General features: G+C 38.9%; 1 protein-coding gene across 1 annotated transcript; it reads left to right on the top strand.

Moving 5' to 3' along the window:
- The first annotated feature begins 79 nt into the window (after positions 1-79).
- Positions 80-19,164, top strand: cimap1d (CIMAP1 family member D). Its single transcript, XM_057840549.1, has 4 exons — positions 80-184; positions 13,460-13,570; positions 14,000-14,113; positions 18,474-19,164. The coding sequence occupies exons 2-4, from the start codon at positions 13,558-13,560 to the stop codon at positions 18,959-18,961; spliced, it is 615 nt and encodes a 204-aa protein (XP_057696532.1). The 5' UTR covers positions 80-184; positions 13,460-13,557; the 3' UTR covers positions 18,962-19,164.
- The last annotated feature ends 5,583 nt before the right edge of the window (positions 19,165-24,747 follow it).

Raw genomic sequence — 24,747 nt, 5'->3', positions numbered from 1 at the left:
ACTCTAGAAATTACGACGTATGAAGGATGTTTTCTACCTACATTTCCCGAAGCCAAAAAGAAAAAGATGTGACCAATGGATTAACTTTTTCGGACGTCCAAAAGACCAGTGAGGTGAAGCCATTCACCTTTATATGCAGTCAACATTTTTTTGGGGGGGCCATTGTCCTGCAGAAGACAAAGAGGTAAGCCATTTTGATATTTTTACTTATTTTTTAGCGTGGCATTTTGCCACGCTGCTTCTGTCTGACAATGAATCACCTGAAAAAAAAAAAAATCAAATGGTATCTGACTGCCATTGTTGTTACCTTTTCTATTGTAAAAAAAACAACTTTAGTAAGGGGGAAGTGTAAGTAAATTATAGAATTAAGATTTGTTATTAATGAAAAAATTAAAAGTAAAGGTTGTTGGCTGTCACTGAGTAGCATTTGCGATCGCTACACAAAAATAGCACTGTAAATTACCCTAAAAAAACATCCGAGACGTAAGACAACCAGAGGATATAATATATAAGAAAGACAGGGCGTATTGTGGTAAAGGATAGATTGATGAAACAGGAGAATGTCAGTGTCAGTGGCATAAAGCAATGCACACAGGAAAAATGTGTCGATAAAAAAGCTGCCTTGGATCAGGTTGGCTCTTTTTCCTATCTTTTTCAGCCCTCGACACTCAAGCCATCTCTTGCATTGAACATTTGTATGTTCTTTCACATCTCTACCAGTGAATTTGGCACCAGAGACATCATTTTCGGACAGAATTGGTAGGATTAGCTCAGTAAACATCTCGTTCGTACACTATTTACATGCATTTAGCATTGGGACAAATGCAAGCTTAAGCGTTAAATAGTGCGTCGTCATCCTACAATGTTCCATCTAGTTGTTTTGTATCATGGCCTCGAACTGTTTATCATAACTACATGCATTGTAAATATGACAGTGTAGTAAATGGACAAATAGCTTTGGACAGCTAAATGTGGTTAACCACTGCATAATTAGTGTCACCGTTATTTTGTTACTTTGATGTGATACGCAAGTTAAAAACGAGTCAACTCAAAATTTTACTCAAGTAAGAGTAGCGTTACTTCAAAATACTATTACTCAAGGAAAAGTACCGTATTGGCCCTAATATAAGACGGCCCTGATTAAAAGACGACCCCCTCTTTTTCAAGACTCAAGTTTGAAAAAAGACTTTTTGAACACCAAATTAATTTTTATACAGAAAATAATTACAGTACATCCGAAACAAATGATTATAACAATAAATTTGCGAGAAAAAGCATGTTATTTTGCCTCATTCAAATCTTAATATCTGAACATTTAAAAATGTAAACTAAAGTGCAATCACATTCGTAAATAATTGGCTTCTGGTTTTTTAAATGTAAATAAACCAATCTATTGTGATAAAACAACAAAATTGCAATAACTGCATTAACCATCAAAGTGAAGTCTAACTGTAACTGTAGTCTTGAAACAAATCTGAATAAGGGAAAACATTGCAATAAAATAATGCAAACTGGTTAAACTTGAGAGTAGCTGAGATTTGTCATGACAGAACATCGCTTCAATGATATCTGGCGCCGTCTAGCGTCGTGAATGGGTATAATGTCTAGACCCCGAATATAAGACAACTCCCACTTTTATTATATTATTACTTTTATTTAGTCTTATTTCAATGCAAAAAACACCGTCTTATATTTGGGCCAATACGGTAATAGTCAGGTAAAAAATGTACTCAGTACAAGTACAAAAGTATTTGGTGAAAAGATTACTCATGTAATGAGTAAAATTGTGAGTAAATTCTTACGATGTTTGATTCTTTTTTTTTCAAACAATGGTATTTGGTACTCAGCACCAAATTGTCTATATGAAATGTTATTATTATACTGTACTATAAGTTATTACATGACCACATTAAGCCAAAGAAATGTTTTAAAAAATCATTGCCTTCCGGCAAGAGAAAAAAATTCACCATTCGTCCAAATCAGCATCAGTGCCCTCTAGTGGAGAAATTAGTTCCTAGTTTGAATAGTGAATAGTTCCACCACAGTTCCTATTATGAAATTAAAAGGATCATATTTCCAATTTTCCCTGGTCAGTCAGTGTCAAATAAAAACTGGGGGAGAGTTTAAAATCCCCACTTTCGAGTCATGTTGATGGCAGTGCTCTATGTCAAATACTTAATTTTTTAAGGTGCTTTAAAGATGCCACTGGGAAAAACAAAATAGAGTAAATATTAATATGTAGAATAAAGAGGAAAAATGTAACGACAAGTGTAGCCCAAAGTAGCAGAGTAAGAGTAGCGTTTCTTCGCTGCTCTTCAAATTTCAGCTGCGGCTCTTTTTGTGTCCAGTTTGCAATTTCTCCATGTGTTTGTGCGAGGTTTCTTTGGCTTCTTCCCACATTCCCCAAAAGTTTGTTGCAGACTCTTAATTGTCAACATGTGGTTGTGAGTGTGCATGCTTGTTTGTCTGTATGTGAGATGGTACCTTGCACCCAAAGTCAGCTGGGAAATACTCCAGTTCACCCACGACTAAAGGAAAAACACTATAGAAAATGCATATGAGACAGTTTCTAAATCCTGTTATCTAAAGTCACTGTTTGCATGACCTTTTCCTTTCAAAAGTCAACAGCATGCAGATATTCATTTCCTGTTTGCCCAGAGCAACTGTACATTCCATTCTACTTGGGAGATTCCTTACTTCCAATTTCTTTTAGGACCCACGTGTGCATCAGCTGCAAAACACCAATCTGTTAGAGCAAACTAAGTGTTTCGGGTTACCAACGCAGCAGTGGCCAGCAGCCCGTTAAAAATTAATGCTCGTTTTCTTCATAATGTCACTTGTCAAGCCTCTCAGTTACGGCATCTGTCAAATCTGCAAAATAGGGGTCAGTGGAGGGCACAGGAGCTGAAAATTTCCATGATTGAGTCACATTAGGGACATTAAAGGTAATACATATCCAGTGTTGTCACAGTGTAATCTGATTACTTTCTTTCAGTAACGAGCAATCTAACGCATTCATTTTTCCAAACTAGTAATATGATTAAAGTTACTTTCCTTTGTGTTTGTGCGTTACTGTTTTGGTATTGCCTCATAATGTACAGTATGTAGAATAAAGAATATTGTCACGTACAAAGAGCATTTTGAATAGAAAATGTTAGAAAGGTTCCCACTACGTGTTCGTTTCCATGGTAACCGGTCATATTTACTTCCTGTTTTGGTCTCGAGTCACTGTTACACGCGCTAAGTGTTTTGGGACTGAGAATTCAATTCAATTCAATTTTATTTGTATAGCCCTATAGACCCTACCCACCGGCGTCACAAAATCACGTGATCGCTGTATTGTTCCGCCCCATTGTCCGTCATTTTGTGTCTGTATTATCAATGGTCTCAATTGATCGAGCAATTTATAATGCATTTCATGGAAGACCCGGTGCTTTTGGATGCCGTAAACTCACTGGATGTGTTGCATAAAAGGCGTTATGTAGAAAAGCTTAGTTCTATACAGTCGCCAGATCCATATTTGATGCCCAAATCAATATTTTTGGACCCGCTGTCTTCGCCGTCTCTGCCTGACAGCTGCTACCCTGATATCTACAATTATCTTATCCACACAAAATCAGCATATTCTCACGAAAGTTTGAAAAACTTTAAGAGCTTGGAGGCTTATAAATACTTCGTTGCTGGTTGGGTGAAACAGGTCCTTGTCCACGAAAATTCGGCAGGAATCTATCTTGTGCTTGGAAAGGTGAGTTACGAAATTTTCAATTCAAAATCTTTTGTTCTTGCTAACATCCACTGTCAAGTCTAATGTATTTCAGGTCATTTGTCAATGGAGCTAGGGCTTTTAATGTTTATATGGTTTAGCGATAGCACTCTCACTACATACATACGTGTATGTTGTCGGCGATTAGCCTAGCAATGATCTTAATTGTGGTTGTCAGCCCCAAACCCTCTAAATATACAGTATATTAAATGCATCTTACCAGATATAAAATGACTACTACATAATCGGTGGTAATCGTTTGGAGCCCAGTTTTCTCCTCGAATTGCAGCAGCCCATCTCGCTCTCCTCTCCGGGTCTCTCGGAATCCGGTAGAACTTCAAGTCTCTCCGTCTATCTTCTATGTTATTGCAACCGACCGCCACACACGCCTTCACCATTTTGATTATTAATGTCAACGAGCAGAAAAACACGCCTTAAATAGGAGGAATGTACGTAGCCGTAACAGGTAAACACGATGTGTTGACGGACAATTGGGCGGCACCAGTCAGGAGGGCGGAGTTGTGACGTCACGTGGGTAGGGTCTATATCACAACAAGGTTGTCTCAGAGGACTTTGCAGAGTCAATATGATACACAATCAGATACAGTAGATGAATTAGATGAGTTCAAGTCCTAGGCATTCCCCATCCTTAGACCCTCCATGGCGGCAAGGAAAAACTAAAAAAAAACCATGGGAAAAGAGAAACCTTGGGGAGAACCACAGTCAGAAGAGATCCACTCCCAGGACGGACAGGCTATAGAAGCACCAGGATTTATGATGGGTATTAGCAGTTTGTAGAGACGCAATGGGGTGCGAGAACTTGAGCGGTCCATCTAGCCCAGGGGTGGGCAAACTATTCCACAAAGGGCCGCAGTGGGTGCGGGCTTTTGTTGCAACCTATTAAGACGACACATTTTCACCAATCTGCTGTTTTACAAGTGCAATCAGTCGATTGCAGTCAGGTGCTTCTCATTTCTGCTGAAACCTCATTGGTTATACTATCTGTGCTGGGTCAGTTGGAACAAAGACCAGGACCCACTGCGGCCCTCGAGGACCGGTTTGCCCACCCCTGATCTAGCCAGATGAGATGGGGGGCAACGAGGACGTCCATCCAGCCAGGGGTCAGGATACTCAGGCGGCTGCGGAAAGTTGGCCCCTCCCCCAGAGGGGAGGGGGGAAAGGGGACATCGGGTGACTAGCGATGAAGAGACTAGTCAACTAGATATTAGAATTAGAAAAGAGGAATAAAGTAAAGACAAGTGGTAGAATTAGAAAAGAGGAATAAAGTAAAGACGAGAGGTAGGTAGAGTGAGAAACAGGGGATAGGACTCAGTGGCTGTACTACCCCCGACATTGTAGCTTCTACTGCAGCTTAGACTGAACTGTGAGTCCAGTCTGTTTTCATCTAGCCTGACCATAAGCTTTGTCAAATAGGACCGTTTTTAGTAGGGTTGTTCCGATCATGTTTTTTTGCTCCCGATCTGATCCCGATCGTTTTAGTTTGGGTATCTCCCGATCCCGATATTTCCCGATCCGATTGCTTTTTTTTGCTCCCGATTCAAATCCAATCATTCCCGATAATTTTTCCCAATCATATACATTTTGGCAATGCATTAAGAAAAAAATGAATAAAACTCGGACGAATATATACATTCAACATACAGTACATAAGTACTGTATTTGTTTATTATGACAATAAATCCTCAAGATGGCATTTACATTATTAACATTCTTTCTGTGAGAGGGATCCACGGATAGAAAGACTTGTGACTTTGTATATTGTGACTAAATATTGCCATCTAGTGTATTTGTTGAGCTTTTAGTAAATGATACTGTAGCCATGCCCAAATGCATGATGGGAAGTGGAACCATGACTGTGCGTAGTGCTACCAATTGATATATCTTCTCTGCGTTGGAAAATAACATAAGGTGTTAAGAAAAAGATCAATTGCTACCTTGCTTCCCCACATTGCTTCCTATGATATTTCTAAACGTAGGGAGAGGGAGTGTAAGGCTTTAGCCAAATAAAAAAAGGCTCCAAAGGCTGCCAAAATTCACTCTACTCATTTTACGCTGTCTTTTATCTCTCTATATAGGTAAAACGGCGCCATTACAGATTGAGCGCGACAATGCGTGAGTGGGTCGTGCAGTGCATGCATTAATTGCGTTAAATATTTTAACGTGATAAATGTTTTAAAAAATTAATTACCGCCATTGTCGGGATAAATTTGATAACCCTACCTTAAGCCTAAACTAAAGACTCTGGATGAGTGTAAAATATTATGTCTGTAACGTTAAATACAATTAGAAAACGATTTAATTAAAAAAATATATATATATTAATAAAAGGCATGGCCGATATTTTTTTGCCGATTCCGATACTTTGAAACTTTGATACTTGTCCCGATCGATCGGGACATCTCTAGTTTTTAGTCTAATCCTAAATGTGCAGACTGTATCGGCCTCTTTAATATTAGCTGGAAGAAAGGCGTGAGGATCGCGGGTGCACATTCGAGCAGAGTGCAGCCACCCATTGAGATGTACGAGTGAATGTTAATCTGTGTGAGTCCATGAATGTAAATGAATATTTTTCCTTCATTCTTAAGGGTTCCAGCGATAGGTTGGAGCTGCTACATGCACAGCCGTTTCGTAGCTTTGCAGTTGCGGCTCGTTATTGCTCCTCGCCAAGTCAGCAAGCATTTTTTACATCATTATTCGTGTTGCACTTTTATGCCGTGAGGTGACGTGTTCGTTTAGCATCACTGGGATGTGTTGTTATTCTGTTTGAGTGTAAAGTGCTTAGTTGCCGCCACGTTTTGTGGGCAAATTGAGCGCGTGTGTACGGCGTACTTCCGGGTTGTGCACATGCACGTGCATTCGTGCCCGCCCCCACCTTTGTGTTTATTGCTCTGTGCAATTCATTTGTGTGTTGTTGATTATTGTGCAGTCAATTTGCATTGTTTTACATGAGCACTGATATGCGTTAACCACCAAACCCTAACCTGAAGTTCAAAATTTTTGACGTTAGGCATAATCTTCGAGTTAGCGTGGGTGTAATTAGTCGGTGCAGTTAATTTCAACAAATTCCATGCAGTTTGTCAGTTATTTGTTAGTTTCAGGGCTCCGGAGTGTCTAAACTAGCGTGAGTCAATGGTGGTTGAAATCAACTGCATCAACTAATTAAACCCCCGCTAACTCGAAGTCTAAGCCCTATGTAAAAAATTATGATCTTCCCCTTTATATTCAATTATCGGAAAATCAATTACATGCGATTTTTCTGTTGTCATTTTTATGGTGAGGCAGCAAAGGGAGAAAAATGGTAAAAAGTAACTGATGAATTACTTTTAAAGTAACTTAGTTTCTTTGATGGTAAGGTAATCAGTAAAGTAACTGGATTACCTTTTTGAGGCGTAATCAATAATCAGTAATTAGATTTTTGATATTGAGGCCTTTTTTTTTTTTTTTTTTTCCTAAAACACATCAATGAAATATTATGGCAAGCGACAGTGGTATGAAAAAAGTATCTGAACCTTTTGGAATTTCTCACATTTCTGCATAAAATCACCATCAAATGTGATCTGATCCATGTCAAAATCACAAAGATTATAAAACAGCGTCTGCTTTAGCTACCACCCAAAAACCGCCCAAATATACATAGCTTTTCATATTTTAATGAGGATAGTATGCAGACAATGACAGAAAGGGGAAAAATGAGTAGGTGAAACATTACATTTAATATTTTGTGCCCCGCCCACTTTCGCAGCAATAACTTCAATCAGACGCTTTCTGTAGCTGCAGATCAGTCTGGCACATGTCTGGACTTTGACAAGGCCACTCCAGAACGTGTATTTTCTTCTTCTGAAACCATTCTGAAGTTTACTTCAGTGTTTTGGATCATCTTTTTAGCTTCAACTGTCTGACAGACGGCCTCAGGTTTTCCTGCAAAACATCCTGGTAAACCTTTGAATTCATTCTTCCATTAATGACTGCTAGTTGTCCAGGCCCTGAGGTAGCAAAACAGCCCCAAATCATGATTCTCCCTCCGCCATGCTTCATGGAGGGGATGAGGTGTTGATGAGCTGTTTACTTTTTTACTCCACACGACATTGTGTGTTACTCCCAAACAATTCAACTTTGGTTTTATCAGTCCACAAAATATTTTACCAAAAGTGGAGTCTCCAAGTGCCTTTTTGCGAACATTAAACGAGCAACAATGTTTTTTTTCCAGACAGCAGTGGCTTCCTCCGTGGAGTCCTCCCATGAACACCATTCTTGGCAATGGTTTTACATATACCCGTTGTGTGCACAGAGATATTGGACTGTGCATGTGATTTCTGGAAGTCTTTAGCAGACACTCTAGGGTTCTTTTTTACCTCTCTGAGTATTCTGCGCTGAACTCTTGGTGTCATGTTTGGTGGACGGCCACTCCTTGGGAGAGAAGCAACAGTGTAAAACTCTCTCCATTTGTAAAGAACTTCTCTGACTGTTGATTGATGAACATCCATACTTTTAGACATGGTTTTGTATACTTTCCCAGCTTTATACAAATCAACAATCCTTGATCGCAGGTTTTCAGACAGCTCTTTTGATCGAGCCATGATGCACATCAGACAATGCTTCTTATCAAGACAATTCTAACCAGGCGTGTGTTTTATAGTGGGCAGGGCAGCTTTAAACCACTCATCAGCAGTGTTGTTAATAACGGTGTTACAATATAACGGCGTTACTAACGGCCTTATTTTTTTCAGTAGTGGGTAATCTAATTAATTACTTTTCTCATCTTGGCAACACCGTTACCGTTACTGAGGACGGAAAGGCATGCGTTACTATGCGTTACTATAGTGGTCGAAAAGTCTGAGGGAGACGGACTCACCGAGACGACAGAGCAGAGCAGGAGTAGGGAGGAGGCAAGAAAGTTGTGACGCCGAGCAAACGCGATGCTAGGTAGCGCCAATAATACATGTTGTAGCCGATAGCCTACTAACTACGCCCGCATGTTATGGTAGATATGGTAGACATGGTAGATATCACATGTACTGTACATAGATATAACTAGATGCAAAATGACAGACATGGCACTAGATGAGTTAGTAGACAGCCGCCATCTTAAAGCAGTAGACTTTTTAGGACGGCTCTGTTGTAGAGAACCTTCCTAGCAAACCTAAGTAACTTTTCATCTAAAATACTTCTAAATCGGCAAAATCTTGACTTGAATCTATCTTTAAATGATGAAACAGTTTTAAAACTTTCATATGTCGAAAGTAGAGAGAAGGGAACTAATGCAATAATGGGAGCAATTTTAACAACTTTTAACAGTTGATTCAGGGTAAAGGGTAAATTAGGGTAAAGAATTGGGCTCGGGCCAATTGTACCAAAAACCTTCACAAAAAACTTCCCATCGTGTGGCCAATGTTTTTTTTTTTTTTTGAGGGAAAAAAAAGTAATTATCACCAATTACTTTGCCAAGTAACTAATTACTCTTACATTCAGGTAATTGAGTTACTAACGCAATTACTTTTTGGGAGAAGTAATTTGTAACTATAATTAATTACTTTTTTTCAGTAAGATTAACAACACTGCTCATCAGTGATTGGGAACACACCTGACTTATATTGTTTGGTAAAAATTGGCTTCAATTGCTCTTTATGTCTCCTTAGGAGGAGGGTTCACTTACTTATTTTTCCCCTTTCTGTCATTGTTTGCATGCTATCCTCATTAAAATATGACAACCTATAAATGTTTGGGTGGTTTTAGTTAAAGCAGACACTTTTTACATCTGTGTGATTTTGACAAACATCAGATAGATCATATACTGTAGATCAAAATATTTTGTGGACTGATAAATTAAAAGTTGAATTGTTTGGGAGTAACACACAATGTCATGTGTGGAGGAAAAATGGAACAGCTCAACAATATCAACACCTCATCCCCACCGTGAGGCATGGTGGAGGGAGCGTCATGATTTGGGGCTGTCTTGCTGCCTCAGGACATAGACAACTTTCAGTCATTGAATGAATGAAATGTTTATTGTCATCATCATCGGTATCATTGACAGTTGTGATGTGATTTGCCCGAAGAAAGAAAAACCGAAGAAAGACATAGGCAGACGGGAGAAGCATATGCTTATCAGTACCTGTCCCCCTACAGCCAGGGACGCACAATCTAACATGGTAGGGTTGCATACATCACATTACATGAGCTTTTCTTTTTCGTTTTTTGGCAAAATATTTTGTAGACTGATGAAACCAAAGTTGAATTGTTTGGGAGTAATACACAACGTGTGTGGAGAAAAAATGAAACAGCTCACCAACATCAACATCTCATGCCCACCGCATGGTGGAGGGAACATCATGATTTGGGGCTGTTTTGCTGCCTCAGGGCCTGGACAAATTGCAATCGTTTATGGAAGAATGAATTCAAATGTTTATCAGGATGTTTTGCAGGAAAAGCTGAGTCCGTCTGTCAGACAGTTGAATCTAAGAAGAGGATGGATGCTGCAACAAGACAATGATCCAAAACACAGAAGTAAATCAACTCCATAATGGTTTCAGAAGAACAAAATACACGTTCTGGAGTGGCCAAGTCAAAGTCCAGACTTGAACCCCATTGAGATGCTGTGGCATGACCTAAAGACAGTGATTCATGCCAGACGTCCCAGGAATCTTACTTAAGTACAGCATTTTCGTCGAGAACAATGGGTCAAGATTAATCCTGATCGATGTGCCAGAGACTCTGCGGCTTCAGGAAGCGTCTGGTTGAAGTTATTGCTGACAAAGGGGGCGGGCCACAAAATATTTAAAATATTAAAAGTGATGGTTCGCTTACTTATTTCCTTCTTCTGTCATTGTTTGTATACTATCCTCATTAATATATGAAAACCTATAAATGTTTGGGTGGTTTTAAAGCAGTTTTTTCATCTGTGTGATTTTGACAAAGATCAGATCACATTTGATGATTTTATGCAGGAATAGGAAAAATTCCAAACGGTTCGGATACTTTTTCATACCACTGTATGATCGAGGCTCACATGACAATATGGCCCATGGGCCATGAGTTTGACCCCTGGGTCAATATGGCCTCCCTTCCCTTTTGGAGTAAGGCATATCCATTCATTGCAGGGGGCTGAGAAATAACCCCCAAACCGTCTCTGTGGCAACTGCACGCATGGCTGATGAGTGATATTACATGAGCGGAAAGTGAAAGGTTAGCATGGTGAAGAGAGGGGGACAGAGGCTATAGCATTACAATGACAGGTAGGAGAGGTAGGGAAGGTCGGGCAACCCACCTGCCAATGCTGTTGAGCGAGGGTGGTCTTCAGTGCTGACCCATTGGTGAGGGCAGCGGGTTAACAATCCTTATAATTTGTCTTCATAATCAATAAGTCATATTTCAGAGCGACGTCTTTAGTCATTTACAATGAGCATAATGGAGAAACAGTACCCGGCCATTGCAGGCAAAGAGAAAGGTAAGTTTAACAATTATTAACTCTTGATATTATAGATTAGTTGTTGTTTGTTAGTTGATTCCCCTTTTTGAAAAGTAGAAAATATACAGTACACATTAAAAAACATATTTTTTGCCAATTTAAATCATAGTTACCAGGTGTATATTGCAGTTTTATCCCCAATTTGATTTACATGAGACAATTCTTGTCACACTACCGGACAAAATGTCACAAAAAGTGCCTACATTGGTCAAATAAATCTTCTGGCATCTATTGGAAGATAAACTAAAAAAATGAGGTAATTTGGTTGCATAAGTTTTTGCACACAATGTCTTCTGATATGGCTGCATTCAGAATTTAATGATCACATTTAAACTCATGTCAAATTTAACTTAACAGTATTTACAGTGGCTCTAATTAACCCTACATAAAGTTCATTTTAACCCTAAAATTTCTTGAAAAGGTTTTCCACAGGTTGGTCACCCTTAAATTTCAAATTGTTCAAATACAGTGGGGCAAATAAGTATTTAGTCAACCACTAATTGTGCAAGTTCTCCCACTTGAAAATATTAGAGGCCTGTAATTGTCAACATGGTTAAACCTAAACATGAGAGACAGAATGTGGAAGAGAAAAAAAAAAAAAACAGAAAATCACATTGTTTGATTTTTAAAGAATTTATTTGCAAATCATGGTGGAAAATAAGTATTTGGTCAATACCAAAAGTTCATCTCAATACTTTGTTATGTACCCTTTGTTGGCAATAACGGAGGCCAAACGTTTTCTGTAACTCTTCACAAGCTTTTCACACTCTGTTGCTGGTATTTTGGCCCATTCCTCCATGCAGATTTCCTCTAGAGCAGTGATGTTTTGGGGCTGTCGTTGGGCAACACAGACTTTCAACTCCCTCTGCAGATTTTCTATGGGGTTGATACCTGGAGACTGGCTAGGCCACTCCAGGACCTTGAAATGCTTCTTACGAAGCCACTCCTTTGTTGCCCTAGCTGTGTGTTTGGGATCATTGTCATGCTGAAAGACCCAGCCACGTCTCATCTTCAATGTCCTTGCTGATGGAAGGAGATATTCACTCAAAATCTCTCGATATGTGGCCCCATTCATTCTTTCCTTTACACAGATCAATCATCCTGGTCCTTTGCAGAAAAACAGCCCCAAAGCATGATGTTTCCACCCCCATGCTTCACAGTGGGTATGGTGCAATTCAGTATTCTTTTTCCTCCAAACAAGAGAACCTGTGTTTCTACCAAAAAGTTCTATTTTGGTTTCATCTGACCATAACACATTCTCCCAGTTCTCTTCTGGATCATCCAAATGCTCTACAGCGAACCGCAGACGGGCCTGGACATATACTTTCTTCAGCAGGGGGACACGTCTGGCAGTGCAGGATTGGAGTCCCTGGCGGCCCACTGTGTTACTGATAGTAGCCTTTGTTACTGTGGTCCCAGCTCTCTGTAGGTCATTCACTAGGTCTCCACGTGTGGTTCTGGGATTTTTGCTCCCCGTTCTTGTTATCATTTTGACTCGACGGGGTGAGGAGAGAATTGAAAGTCCGTGTTGCCCAACGACAGCCCCAAAACATCACTGCTCTAGAGGAGATCTGCTTGGAGGAATGGGCCAAAATACCAGCAACAGTGCGTAAAAAGCTTGTGAAGTTACAGAAAATGTTTCGCCTCCGTTAATGCCAACAAAGGGTACATAACAAAGTATTGAGATGAACTTTTGGTATAGACCAAATACTTATTTTCAACCATGAGTTGCAAATAAATTCTTTAAAAATCATACAATGTTATTTTCTGTATTTTTTTTCCCACACTCTGTCTCTCATGGTTGAGGTTTACCCATGTTGACAATTACAGGCCTCTCTAATATTTTCAAGTGGGAGAACTTGCACAATTAGTGGTTGACTAAATACTTATTTGCCCCACTGTATGTGGTTCTGCAGGTCCTGAGCCAAGAATCAATTCCACTGTATGTGTTCATAAAAGTGCATCTCAATTCTCGATCAACTAGAATATTGTGGATATCCTAATTTCAGCAGGGATATTTAAAAAGTGAAATTCATATCGAAAGAATGGTACATTGAGATATGAGATATTGTATCCCTACCCTAGGTAGGGATTCTTTCACAATGTCATGTATTTATTGAATCAGTTTTTTTCATTTAATTAATGCAACAAATGAAGCCTGATATATATGTAATGTTATGTTTTGTATTTGCTACACCACGTGTATGAAGGACCTGGGCCAGGCCGATACGGTCTTCCTCCAACTATTGGCTTTATCGGCCATGACTTCACAAAACAAACAAGCCCTGCATACACGTTCCACACCAGGATGAGTGACAATAGTAAGTCCCCACAATATTCTTCATAAAAATCACCGCATCAGGCATCCAGTCCCATGTGATATGTAACACAAAATCCATGATATTCAGTTTAAAAGAACAAAACCATGATTACATTTTACATGTAATGTTTACAAGTTATGTACAACCATTCATTTGTTATTGGACAATTTATTTATTATTGCTGTTATAGTGAAGTTTGAATAGCTCTTTTATCACCATGCCATGTAGCTCAATCCATGCTTAACCACTAGAGGGAGGGAGAGCACTTTGTCTAGTGCTGCAAAAAGCTCATCAAAACAAATCAAGTCATGTGTCTGCGGCCTGCAAGAATGAGGGTGGGGGCGTAACTTGCCCTTGTCATGCAAGTCGCAGACATACCCTACTTTTAAATTTGTATTGGTTCTGAATTATATTTTGCTTTGTGTGCAGTGTATTGTGTTGACTGTAGTCCGGGACCTCGGTATCACATTGATGCTAAGATGACTCGCTTAGGGAGAGATGGCACACCTGCGTACTCTATGTTGGGCAGAAAAAAAGCACAAAGTAAGTTAGAACATTTTAACTTGACCATTTATTCTTTTATCCATCCAGGCCTGTGTATCTTGCACAAATCAAAATAAAGAGAAACAGATTAGCTCTGTTGTAAGAGCAAGTTTTTTCCAGCTCCGCCTCCTGGCCAAAGTGAAGCCTTTTATTAGATGACCTTGAAAAGCAATTCATGCCTTTTTAAGATCAAGGCTGGACTACTGCAACGTACTTTATGTTGGTCTTCTGAAGTCTTCTATTTCTTGTCCGTAACTTGTTCACAATGCTGCTGCTCGAATTTTACCCGACACATTGAGACATGAACATACTACCCTCTGGTTATTGTCACTCCACTGGCTTCCACTTCATTATAGAATTGATTCTAAACTTTTACGGTTTGTTCTTGATTCTATTAACGGCCGGGCTCCTTCCTACTCGTCGGAGATTTTAAAGTGACGGGGGAAATGGGGTGCTGTGGGTGCTGCAGCACCCCCTGGTGTTGGTAAGAAAAAAAAAGTGTTTTGGGAGATTCTTTTTTGTTTTTGTTAAAAATAAATAAATAAAACATATTGAAACAATACAGTATTTAAAGCAACAGTAGGTAACTCTCCAACCTTTATAAAATATATTATACATACATTTGTGATAATATGTTGACTGACAACTAGTTAAATGACACCTCTTGTATATCTTGAGAGGGTCTGTATCGCTTTCACCAGCTCTAAATAACTTTGAGGAGGGTGGCAGGAGCCCTGTGACACAAAAACACTACAAATGTGCTGACTGCTTTACGACATGTCACTTCCTGCTTTCCCCGTTCATTATAGAGACCGAAGTCGATGCTAACGCTTTCGCGCGAATTCTGCAACGATGGCAGAGCAACAGAGACAAAAAGTTTTGTCCGGGATGAAAAAAAAAAAAAAAAAAAGAGAGAGGTTGCCAGAATAAAAGGATTCTCAAACTGGCAGGGACAGAAAAATGTGTTGTACAGTGACAATGGAAGCCATTGGCAAATGAATTATAAAAAGGGCAAAAAAGGACTAATTAGAGAGTATATGGCGGAAAACACTCAGGTGACTCGAAGTTCCGCTCTGAGACCCCCAATTTGGTCAAATTTCAAAATTGTCCGATATGTCCGTGTGATACATCATTGGAAAGCTTAAAATCTCAATTTTCTGGGGGAAGAAAAATTTTGAACAGGAGGGCATTTGGAAAAAAAAAAAAAAAAAATTTAAACAGCAAAACCCTAACTGGAGGTGGGCGCATGCGAGAGCATAATTCAAGACGCCATGATTTTAACGAGATACTATCGCGTACATACCTCTTTTCGATCCAAAAACTCTATGTAGCATGTATCACCGAGTGTCAAGAAACAGCTGTGAATGGCCACAGCTGGATTTTTGGGGGATTTTATGGGTGAAACATGGTAATATAACAAGGGGCGCAATGTAGAAATCGCAGACATCAAAGAGTAATCGAAATTTTCATTTTCATATATTTACTCTTTTAAACGTTTTTTTTTTCCCAATTTTTCTTTGTTTGGATCGATGATTTACATCTAAAATATTGGGGAAACACTACACTAACTACACTAACGAAAAAAATACAATTAAGTAGGGTTGTTCCGATCATGTTTTTTTGCTCCCGATCCAATCCCGATCGTTTTAGTTTGAGTATCTGCCGATCCCGATATTTCCCGATCCGATTGCTTTTTTTTTTTGCTCCCGATTCAATTCCAATCATTCCCGATAATTTTTCCCGATTATATACATTTTGGCAATGAATTAAGAAAAAAATGAATAAAACTCGGACAAATACATACATTCAACATACAGTACATAAGTACTGTATTTGTTTATTATGACAATAAATCCTCAAGATGGTATTTACATTATTAACATTCTTTCTGTGAGAGGGATCCACGGCTAGAAAGACTTGTAATTCTTAAAGGATAAATGTGACTTTGTATATTGTGACTAAATGTTGCCATCTAGTGTATTTGTTGAGCTTTCAGTAAATGATACTGCAGCCATTTAACTTCTGGCCAAATGCATGATGGGAAGTTCAAACATGACTGTGCGTAGGGCTACCAATTGATATATCTTCTCTGCGTTGGGAAAGAACATTGGGTGTTAAGAAAATGATCAACTACTACCTTTCTTCCCCACAATTCCACGTTATATTTAATTGATGAGAGAGATATTGTAAGGCTTTAGCCACATAAAAAATGGCTCCAAAGGCTGTCAAAATTCTCTCTACTCATTATACGCTGCCTTTTAACGCTATCTATAGGTAAAACGGCGTCATTATATATTGAATGCGACAATGCGTGAGTGGGTCGTGCACCGCATGCGTTAATTACTTAACGTGATTAATTAAAAAAAATTAATTACCGCCATTAACACAATAAATTTGATAGCCCTACTTTAAGCCAAAACTACTCTGGATGAGTGTAAGACATTTTGTCTGTAACGTTAAATACAATTAGAAAACGATTTAAATTTAAAAAAAGACATGTCCGATATTTTTTTGCCGATTCCGATACTTTGAAAATGACGTGATCGGACCCGATCGATCGGGACAATTAAGCGATAGTTATGAGGTAGATATCCATGACTTTTTTACAGACACCAATTTTTTCATTGTGACGTAATTTGTTTAAAAGTTTAAAAATTGCGAGTGAATAATTTTTTTTAAGTCGTTTTATTTAAATATTTTTAAAAATATTTTTTATGTTAAATTTTTTTTTTTTTTTAAATATTAGACATCAATTCATGATTCTAGGCTAAAAATGACAGACATTTCGAATAATAAATACGATTACTTACCTTCTTTTCATGGCTAGGTTGAAACAAAAGCGGTTGCGCGACGTCTGTAAACAGGGGTTTCCAGGGTAAAACGGACAAATTAAAAAATAGTTCGGGGGCTTACTGCGCCATGCATCTGCTATGGCAGCATATACTAGACATATTGTTCTATCAAACAACAGTTCTTTTGGCTTAAAATTAGGGCTGTCAAAATTATCGCGTTAACGGGCGTTAATTAATTTTTTTAATTAATCACGTTAAAATATTTGACGAAATTAACGCAGATGTCCCGCTCAGACAGATTTAAATAACTACACTGAAACGCTCACTTGTTGTTATGGAGTTTTGCCGCCCTCTGCTGGCGCTTAGGTGAATGACCATCTCGCATATTGCCTCAAACAGATTACAATGAGGCCGTTTATGGACATTAAGAGTGAAGAGAATGCCACCGGCCGCTTGGGGGCAGCGCCGTTCCATACTCATGTTATTTCTTCTAAACGAGGGAGAATTAGTAGTTGTGAGACGTTTATGCTGTATTCACAATGCAATGCAAATTGCTATTTGTGCTCCACACATATTTCGGTAAGTTTTCTTTCTTTTAGTGGCAATTATGTGTCTCTTGTTGTATTTTGGGTAAGATATGTACAGATATATGTTATACAGTAGAGGACACAGGCGTTCTTTGGACCGCGCCGTTTATTGGCAACTCCTTCACAACAAACATACAGTGGGGAGAACAAGTATTTGATACACTGCCATTGGGAAAACCCATTGGCAGTGTATCAAATACTTGTTCTCCCCACTGTAAGTATCGTTTAGTGAAAGCACAAAAAAAATAAAGTCCTATCTCTCCCCCCAAAAAAATAATGTTCACAAAAAGAAAAGCACTTCAGTCTATAGTAATGAGGCCCTATTCTGACACAAAGTTAAACAACAATGCAAAATGAACTGGCATTCCATATCAAAATAGCTCTGCAAAATACACGTAAAACTTAGACTTTGGTCACTCTATTTTTATTATTGTTATTTTTATTCTTCTTATTATTATATTAACTGTACTTTTGATTGAAAATTTTACAAATTTTATTAAAACGAAAACATGAAGAGGGGTTTTGATATAAAACTATAACTTGTAACTATAACATTTATCGTTTAAGAACTACAAGTCTTTCTATCCGTGGATCACTTTAACAGAAAGCATGTTAATGCCATTTGTGGATTTATTGTTACAATAAACAAATACAGTACTTATGTACAGTAGGTTGTATGTGTATATATCGGTCGTGTGTCTTATCTTTCCATTCCGACAATAATTTACAGAAAAATATGGCATATTTTAGAGATGGTTTAAATTGCGATTAATTGCGATTAATTACGATTAATTAATTTTTAAGCTGTAATTAACTCGATTAAAAATTTTAATCGTTTGACAGCCCTACTTAAAATACAACAGTTTATTTTAAAGAGGGGTGCAAGACCAGAAACTGCTTTTTCAGCCTTGTCTGTTTTTCCCGCCATATGTCATACGTTGGAACGAAAGCCCTGACTATGTGTTTTGCTTCTCTTCACAGAGAAGCTCCTCCACACCCCTGGACCGGGCTTCTACAGCCCAGAAAAAGCCCCACCGTGCAACCTCCAGCGTCGGCCCCCTTCCTACACTATGGGCTCCCGCACAAACTACCGTACCTTGGACTTCGTGCCCGCTCCGAACAAGTACACTCTCCCTCCACTAATGGGCCCTCATATCCCACACAAACCGGCCAGCGCCAGCTACACAATGTCGGCTACTTTGAGCCATGGCGGGCCTTCCGTGGATCTCGCCAAGACGCCGGGGCCTTGTAGATACAATAGCACACACCCCAGCATTTATCTCCGCAAGTCACCTGCTTTCTCCATGTTAGGGCGACACAGTGTACCTAGAGACAGCACCGAAAAGCCCGGTCCAGGGGCTTATAACCCAGAAAAAGTGACAGTGCACAAAGCTCGGGCCCCAGCCTTCTCCATGGGGATTAAACACTCTGAGTTTGTCACGCCACTGGTCGTCACTATTACTGATTAGCTACAAAGAAACAACTGAACAATCTAAAAATATACACAACATTTTTTGTTTTGTGTGTATTTTTGTGCATTATTTTCCAATTATCTATTTCAAAGCATGCAGCAATGTTCACAATTTAAAGGCAACATATTACCATGCGCGTCACTAGACATATTTCACTTGGGCACGTGCCCAAGTATTGATCAGTAGTGCCCCAGTATAAATTGCACCGGTTTAAAAAAATTTATATTACTTTGGTGTTTAAATCTACATAACATAATCTACAGAATGCACCTATTTAACCCTATAAACTTTGACCATTTTTTGTGAAAGTAGGGGTTGACTTTTTTCTATGAGTACTTATCAACTAAAAAAAAAACAGTTGAAACATGCCTTGTTGCACATCTTTTTATTCCTAAATCATCAAAAGATTGTCATGAACGTTTTTTGCATTTTTGAAAGTGTCATAACCAGCCAAAGTTGAGGAATTTAAAATGCCAAATATGGAAAATCACACATATTACTTGATAACTGATCAACTGTAAATCTCAGCAAGGTTTTGACAATTGATCATGAAAATTTAAAATCTCAGTTTTAATATGACAAATTGTCAAATTATATAAATTATTGATAAATTGTTAGTCAGGTCAGGAGGCTTGCAAATCCTCCTGCTACTGGTTGCCTGTAAGTCAGTACTACCTGTTTCAGGGTCAGATCGGCGGCGACTAAACCGTTTTCCCCACCATCTCCTTTTGGAGATTGGTGTGGAGAGTGGCTGGACACCCAGAGGGAATGAAAAGCAAGATCCAACTTCAAGGGCTCCGGTGTAGGTTCACTATCCTCTTCCCCTCACTATCCACTCGCTCTCGCTATAGACCCCACTCACATGACGTCACAACCACGCCTCCGCGCCATATTGTCCGTCAGCTCGTCGTGTTTACGCATTACCGCTACGTAAATTCCTCCTATTATGGCGTGTTTTTCTGCTCGTTAACATTAGTAATCAAAATGGGGAAGGCGTGTGTGGCGGTTGGTTGCAGTAACAGAAAAGATAGACGGAGAGACTTGAAGTTCTACCGTACTCCGAGAGACCCGGAGAGGAGAGCGAGATGGACTGCTGCAATTGGACGAGATAACTGGGCACCAAACGATCACCACAGATTATGTAGTAGTCATTTTATATCTGGTAAGATGCATTTAATGTATATTTTGAGGGTTTTGGGCTGACAACCACAATTAAGATCATTGCGAGGCTAATCGCCGACAACATACAGTTTCAAATTCAAGATGCTTAGTTCTTCCACCATCATTATTTTTTTAATAATATTTAGCTGGTAACAAGTGAAAGAAGCTGGCCTCGTCTACGGATCATCAGTTAAACAGGGGTGTCCAAACTTTTTGCAAAGGGGGCCAAGGGGGCCAAATAATAAAAAACTACCTACATTCCAGCATATCACAGGGCAGGCTTAACAACCTAGCCATGCTCTGCAATGAGCGTGAGCTTGCTCAAAAACTGGATTTTATTGATGTTACAAATGATTTTGCTGTCAAAAAATCAAGGCGCATGACTGTTTGAGAGCTTGATAACCCCAGGGATGTGGAGGGGGCAGGCACAGGATGTTTAGTTATACTTTTTTGTTGCTTAGCAGGCTGGCATAGCACTCTCAGTTGTAATGTACTGTAGCCGACATGGGACAAAAGATGGAAATTGTTTGTTTATATTGTGTCACATCACATTACGGTCTGTTAAATTTAACTGTCCATCTCAAATTTAAAAATTTGAAAATTTACGCCATCATCGCTTGCAAAGCGTTAAAAGTGCTGCGTATGTTGTCGTGACAAGCCAGTGGGGGACCCCTATAACGGTTTCAAATGGTCTCTTGACCCCAGGCCCCTGCAAGTCTGTTGACAGCCCTGCCTCTGGATCTATCTCTCGCCCTCTCAGCTCTTGGAGCTTTGGCTGAAGTGAATCTGAATCTGAAAAGTGAAAAAATGTATATTCTATTGTTTACGAATCGCCATTTTCACACTGTGTTTTCAAATTCACGTATGAGTTTCATATGAGAGTAAAATATAATAATGTAATCTTATAATCTATCAAATAATTTTTAGGTTTGTAATGGATTTTAGTATCTTACAAACAGAAACCCCCTTTCTTTGTCATTGTTTACATGGGCAATAATCCAAGATGTTATTGATTCAGCAGTTAGGGTCACTCTGTTCAAGGTAGGTCTGGAGGGCTAAAATCTTATCTAATTTGGCTGGATCTTTGATATGTTCATGATAAATGGCTATATATTTTTCATTTTTTTACTTTCTTGGAGGGGATCAATGCCATTGTTGATCAAATCCTGTTCCTCTGAATCCATGTCCCCTCTTTCTGGGGACTCATCTACAGACTGCATAATTCACTGCCTCTAGTCGCCTCCTAAGGACTGGATGCTCTTCTACTGGTGTTCTACACCTTCTTCTACCACTGCCTTGTCGTTGTGATGCCATTTTGTCGATGTAATTGTGAGAAGAAAAAAATTATTATTCCAGCAGCGATGAAGATGATGGCCACTGACTGAAGCGAACTTCGACTTTTTTTGTTGTTGTTGTTGTTGCCTCGGGAAAACTCATTTAGTTACAATGCGACAGTGTTGCCATCTGTATCTCTACGCATCTCTATGGTAATTTATGCACTTAAGTTTGGCTGTGATAGGCATACTAGTTGACACCTCCGTGAAACAGGTGAATGCAGCATCAATGTTACGTACAATGCATGTGCTAATTAAACAGTCGACGGTGCAAATGACATCTTTCCACCTTCTTTACAGGTTTACAGATAAACTGCCCATCCCTGTTGTTTGTTTTAACCTCTGTGTTGATGTTAATTTGGTCGCTTATTCCCATGAATTGTTGAATTGGTTGAACTTTACTCTTTACGTATCAGGCAGATTAGCTGCTGTCTTTTAGCTTACTGGCTATGAAAACTAATGACAATTAAATGCGATCTGAGAAACAGGCTCTCACTCAAGAGCTTTGTCTAATATTGTGTTACAAGTGATATGTGATATTTTAGACCAAACTGAATTATAATTATTCTCTACTTTAAAAGAGGAAAATAATATTAACACATCAGCACACTCTACTGGGGGAGGCAGTTTAAAATGGTTAATAAAGATTAGAGTTGTCCGATAATGACTTTTTAACCGATAATAATATCCTGATATTGTCCAACTCCAAAAATCTGATACAGTTATAAAACCGATACCAATATATGCGGTCGTGGAGTTAACATAATATGGTTAATTGTATTGTGATGCCCCACAGAATGCTTTAATAATGATAAATGTAACAATTTCATGGTTTTCCAAATAATTATTCTGTGAAAAAAATATGGGAAAAGTGCCTGTATTGCACCACTGTATTTATTGTTGAAATCACAGTAATACAAACATGAGTTTTTTGGGATCAAGTGCATGTGCAAAGTGCCAATAAAGCACTTATTCTGTCCTCAATGTTTGTATGGGTACACAAATCAGGCTCTAAAGAGAAATCAGATGCTGGCGTAGAGTTGAATTGGCTTTACTGTGGTCGTCTTTCTCTTGACAACAGCACTGGTACTTTTTTGTAAAACTGAAGATGGCAAAACTTTGTGTCAATAATGTGAAATAAGGTCGCAAATTACACATCACCTGTCAATTTGAATAGCAACTGGTCATACAGCTTGCAAGCAATGAAATAATGTAACCACCTTTTACCACAAATGCAAACAAAACAAAAGATAAACATCTTCAATATACAACACAACGTTCATGAATGTAAAACAAAGGAAAAATATAACTATATAAAGGCACATACAACTAGGGATGTCCCGATCCAGGTTTTTGCACTTCCGATCTGATACCGATATTGTTTTACACTTCCGATCCGATACCGATACTGGACAATACCGATACCGACCTATCTGAGCATGTGTTAAAGTTGAAAGTTATTTAGCCTCCTTACTTAGTTGTCAGACTCATGTTGAAAAAGGTTTTGGTACTCTTTATAACAACTAGCCAGCTGAATTAGGTGAGTTTGAATAACACACAACGGTTGGTAACAAGAAACTGACCTGTTTATTCAGTGACAAACACAAAACATTATAAATAACAAACAGAAATGGCATAGTCAGTCAGTAAAACGTGCAAATAATATTGTAAACTGTCTTAAAAAAGCAAAACACACCAACAACCTCAGTGGAAAATCCCCCAAATCCCCCAAGCTATTAGATGCTTTTAATGTTTTGTGCATTAGTTACAAAAATTGTATAAAAAGCCTCTCAGGTTTAAATAAACGACTATTTCAGTATCAAGTTAACATTTTAAAACAGTAAATAAAATACTCAAGTCCCCATTCTGTATTAGCAGCTTTAAACTACATTCAATTCATTTAATTTTGCGAATCAGCTGTTAAAGTTGTTAAAATTGCTCACGTTATTCCATAATTTCCTTTCTGTCTACTTTCGACGTGTGAAAGTTTTAAAACCATTTTGAAGATAGATTCAAATCAAGATTTTGCCGATTTAGGAGTATTTTAAATAAAAAGTTAATTAGGTTCGCTTGGAAGGTTCACAACAGCCTACAAGGGAAGTCTTCTGCTTTAAGATGACGGCTGTTTACTAACGCATCTGGTTTTCAATACTTCAGTGTTGCTAACGCATTCGAGTCTGTCGTTTTGCATCTAGTTCTATATACATATGATATCTATTATCTCCAGTAAAACGACGTTGACGTAGTTTGTTGCGGCTGTCAGCAGAAGTCAGGTATTCTTGTGTTTTTTATCCAGCAGCATGAGTTGAGCTAAAGCCGTGAGTTGAGCATTGGCATTACCTGGGTCTATGACAAGCATTATGTTTACTTCGGGACGCAATGAGAAACGGACCGCATTGCGTCCCGAAGACCGCGCTCTGTATTAGTTCCGCTTTACTTGACATATTTCAATAATCGGAATTTGGATGTTTGTGAATCGTTCTCGAATCTTCCACGGCCGAATCGCTCAAGGATGTAATGTAATGTAATGACGGCTGGGCATGTTGTATCATGGTTCTAAGTGTTGGATGGTGCGTCTTTACTCACGAGAGATAATGACTCGTCATCCAGAATGAATTCTTCGACTCTTGTTATTCCCAGGGCTTTGGGACTGTCGAGTGCCAGTTTGTCACGCATAGCAAAAGTTTCTGCCAGTGTTAGTTGCGTAGGACCTTTCTTTTTGTCTTCGGTTTTCTTAACATATTCCTAATATTGTTTGTGGTGGTATTTCGCTAAATGCTTGATTAGGTTGGTTGTATTAAAACTTCATACAGCTTTACCACTGCGCTTGACTTTATTGTGGCATATGTTGCACTCTGCCTCTTCGTCTTTGTCATCCTTTAAGGTGAAATGATCCCACACAGCTGACATTTTTACCGATAAAGTCTCTCGGTAAATTGGGAGACGATAATGTAAATGTAGTGTGTTGAAGGTGTGCCATAAAATGCGGACCGGATTTTAGGGAAACCGAAGCAAAAACTGGAATGGATTATGTAAATCGGTGCGCTGGAAAACCCGGACCGGACTTTAAAAAAAACAAGATCGGAAGTCTGGATCGGAATTTTTCCTTGTTGGCCGATCTGATACCGATGCGCATTTTTTTGCCCATATCGGCGTCCGATCCGATACAAATATCGGATCGGGACATCTCTACATACAATGTAGTGAGTTGGCAAAAACTGCTATATAATCTGCACTCATTTTTTTAAAAAATGCTTTTATAGGCCGATATTATCGGCTACCTGATAA

Source organism: Corythoichthys intestinalis, chromosome 7 (assembly GCF_030265065.1).
Source record: "Corythoichthys intestinalis isolate RoL2023-P3 chromosome 7, ASM3026506v1, whole genome shotgun sequence".
In the NCBI taxonomy this organism is placed as follows: Eukaryota; Metazoa; Chordata; class Actinopteri; order Syngnathiformes; family Syngnathidae; genus Corythoichthys; species Corythoichthys intestinalis.
This window is presented reverse-complemented; position numbering and strand designations above follow the sequence as displayed.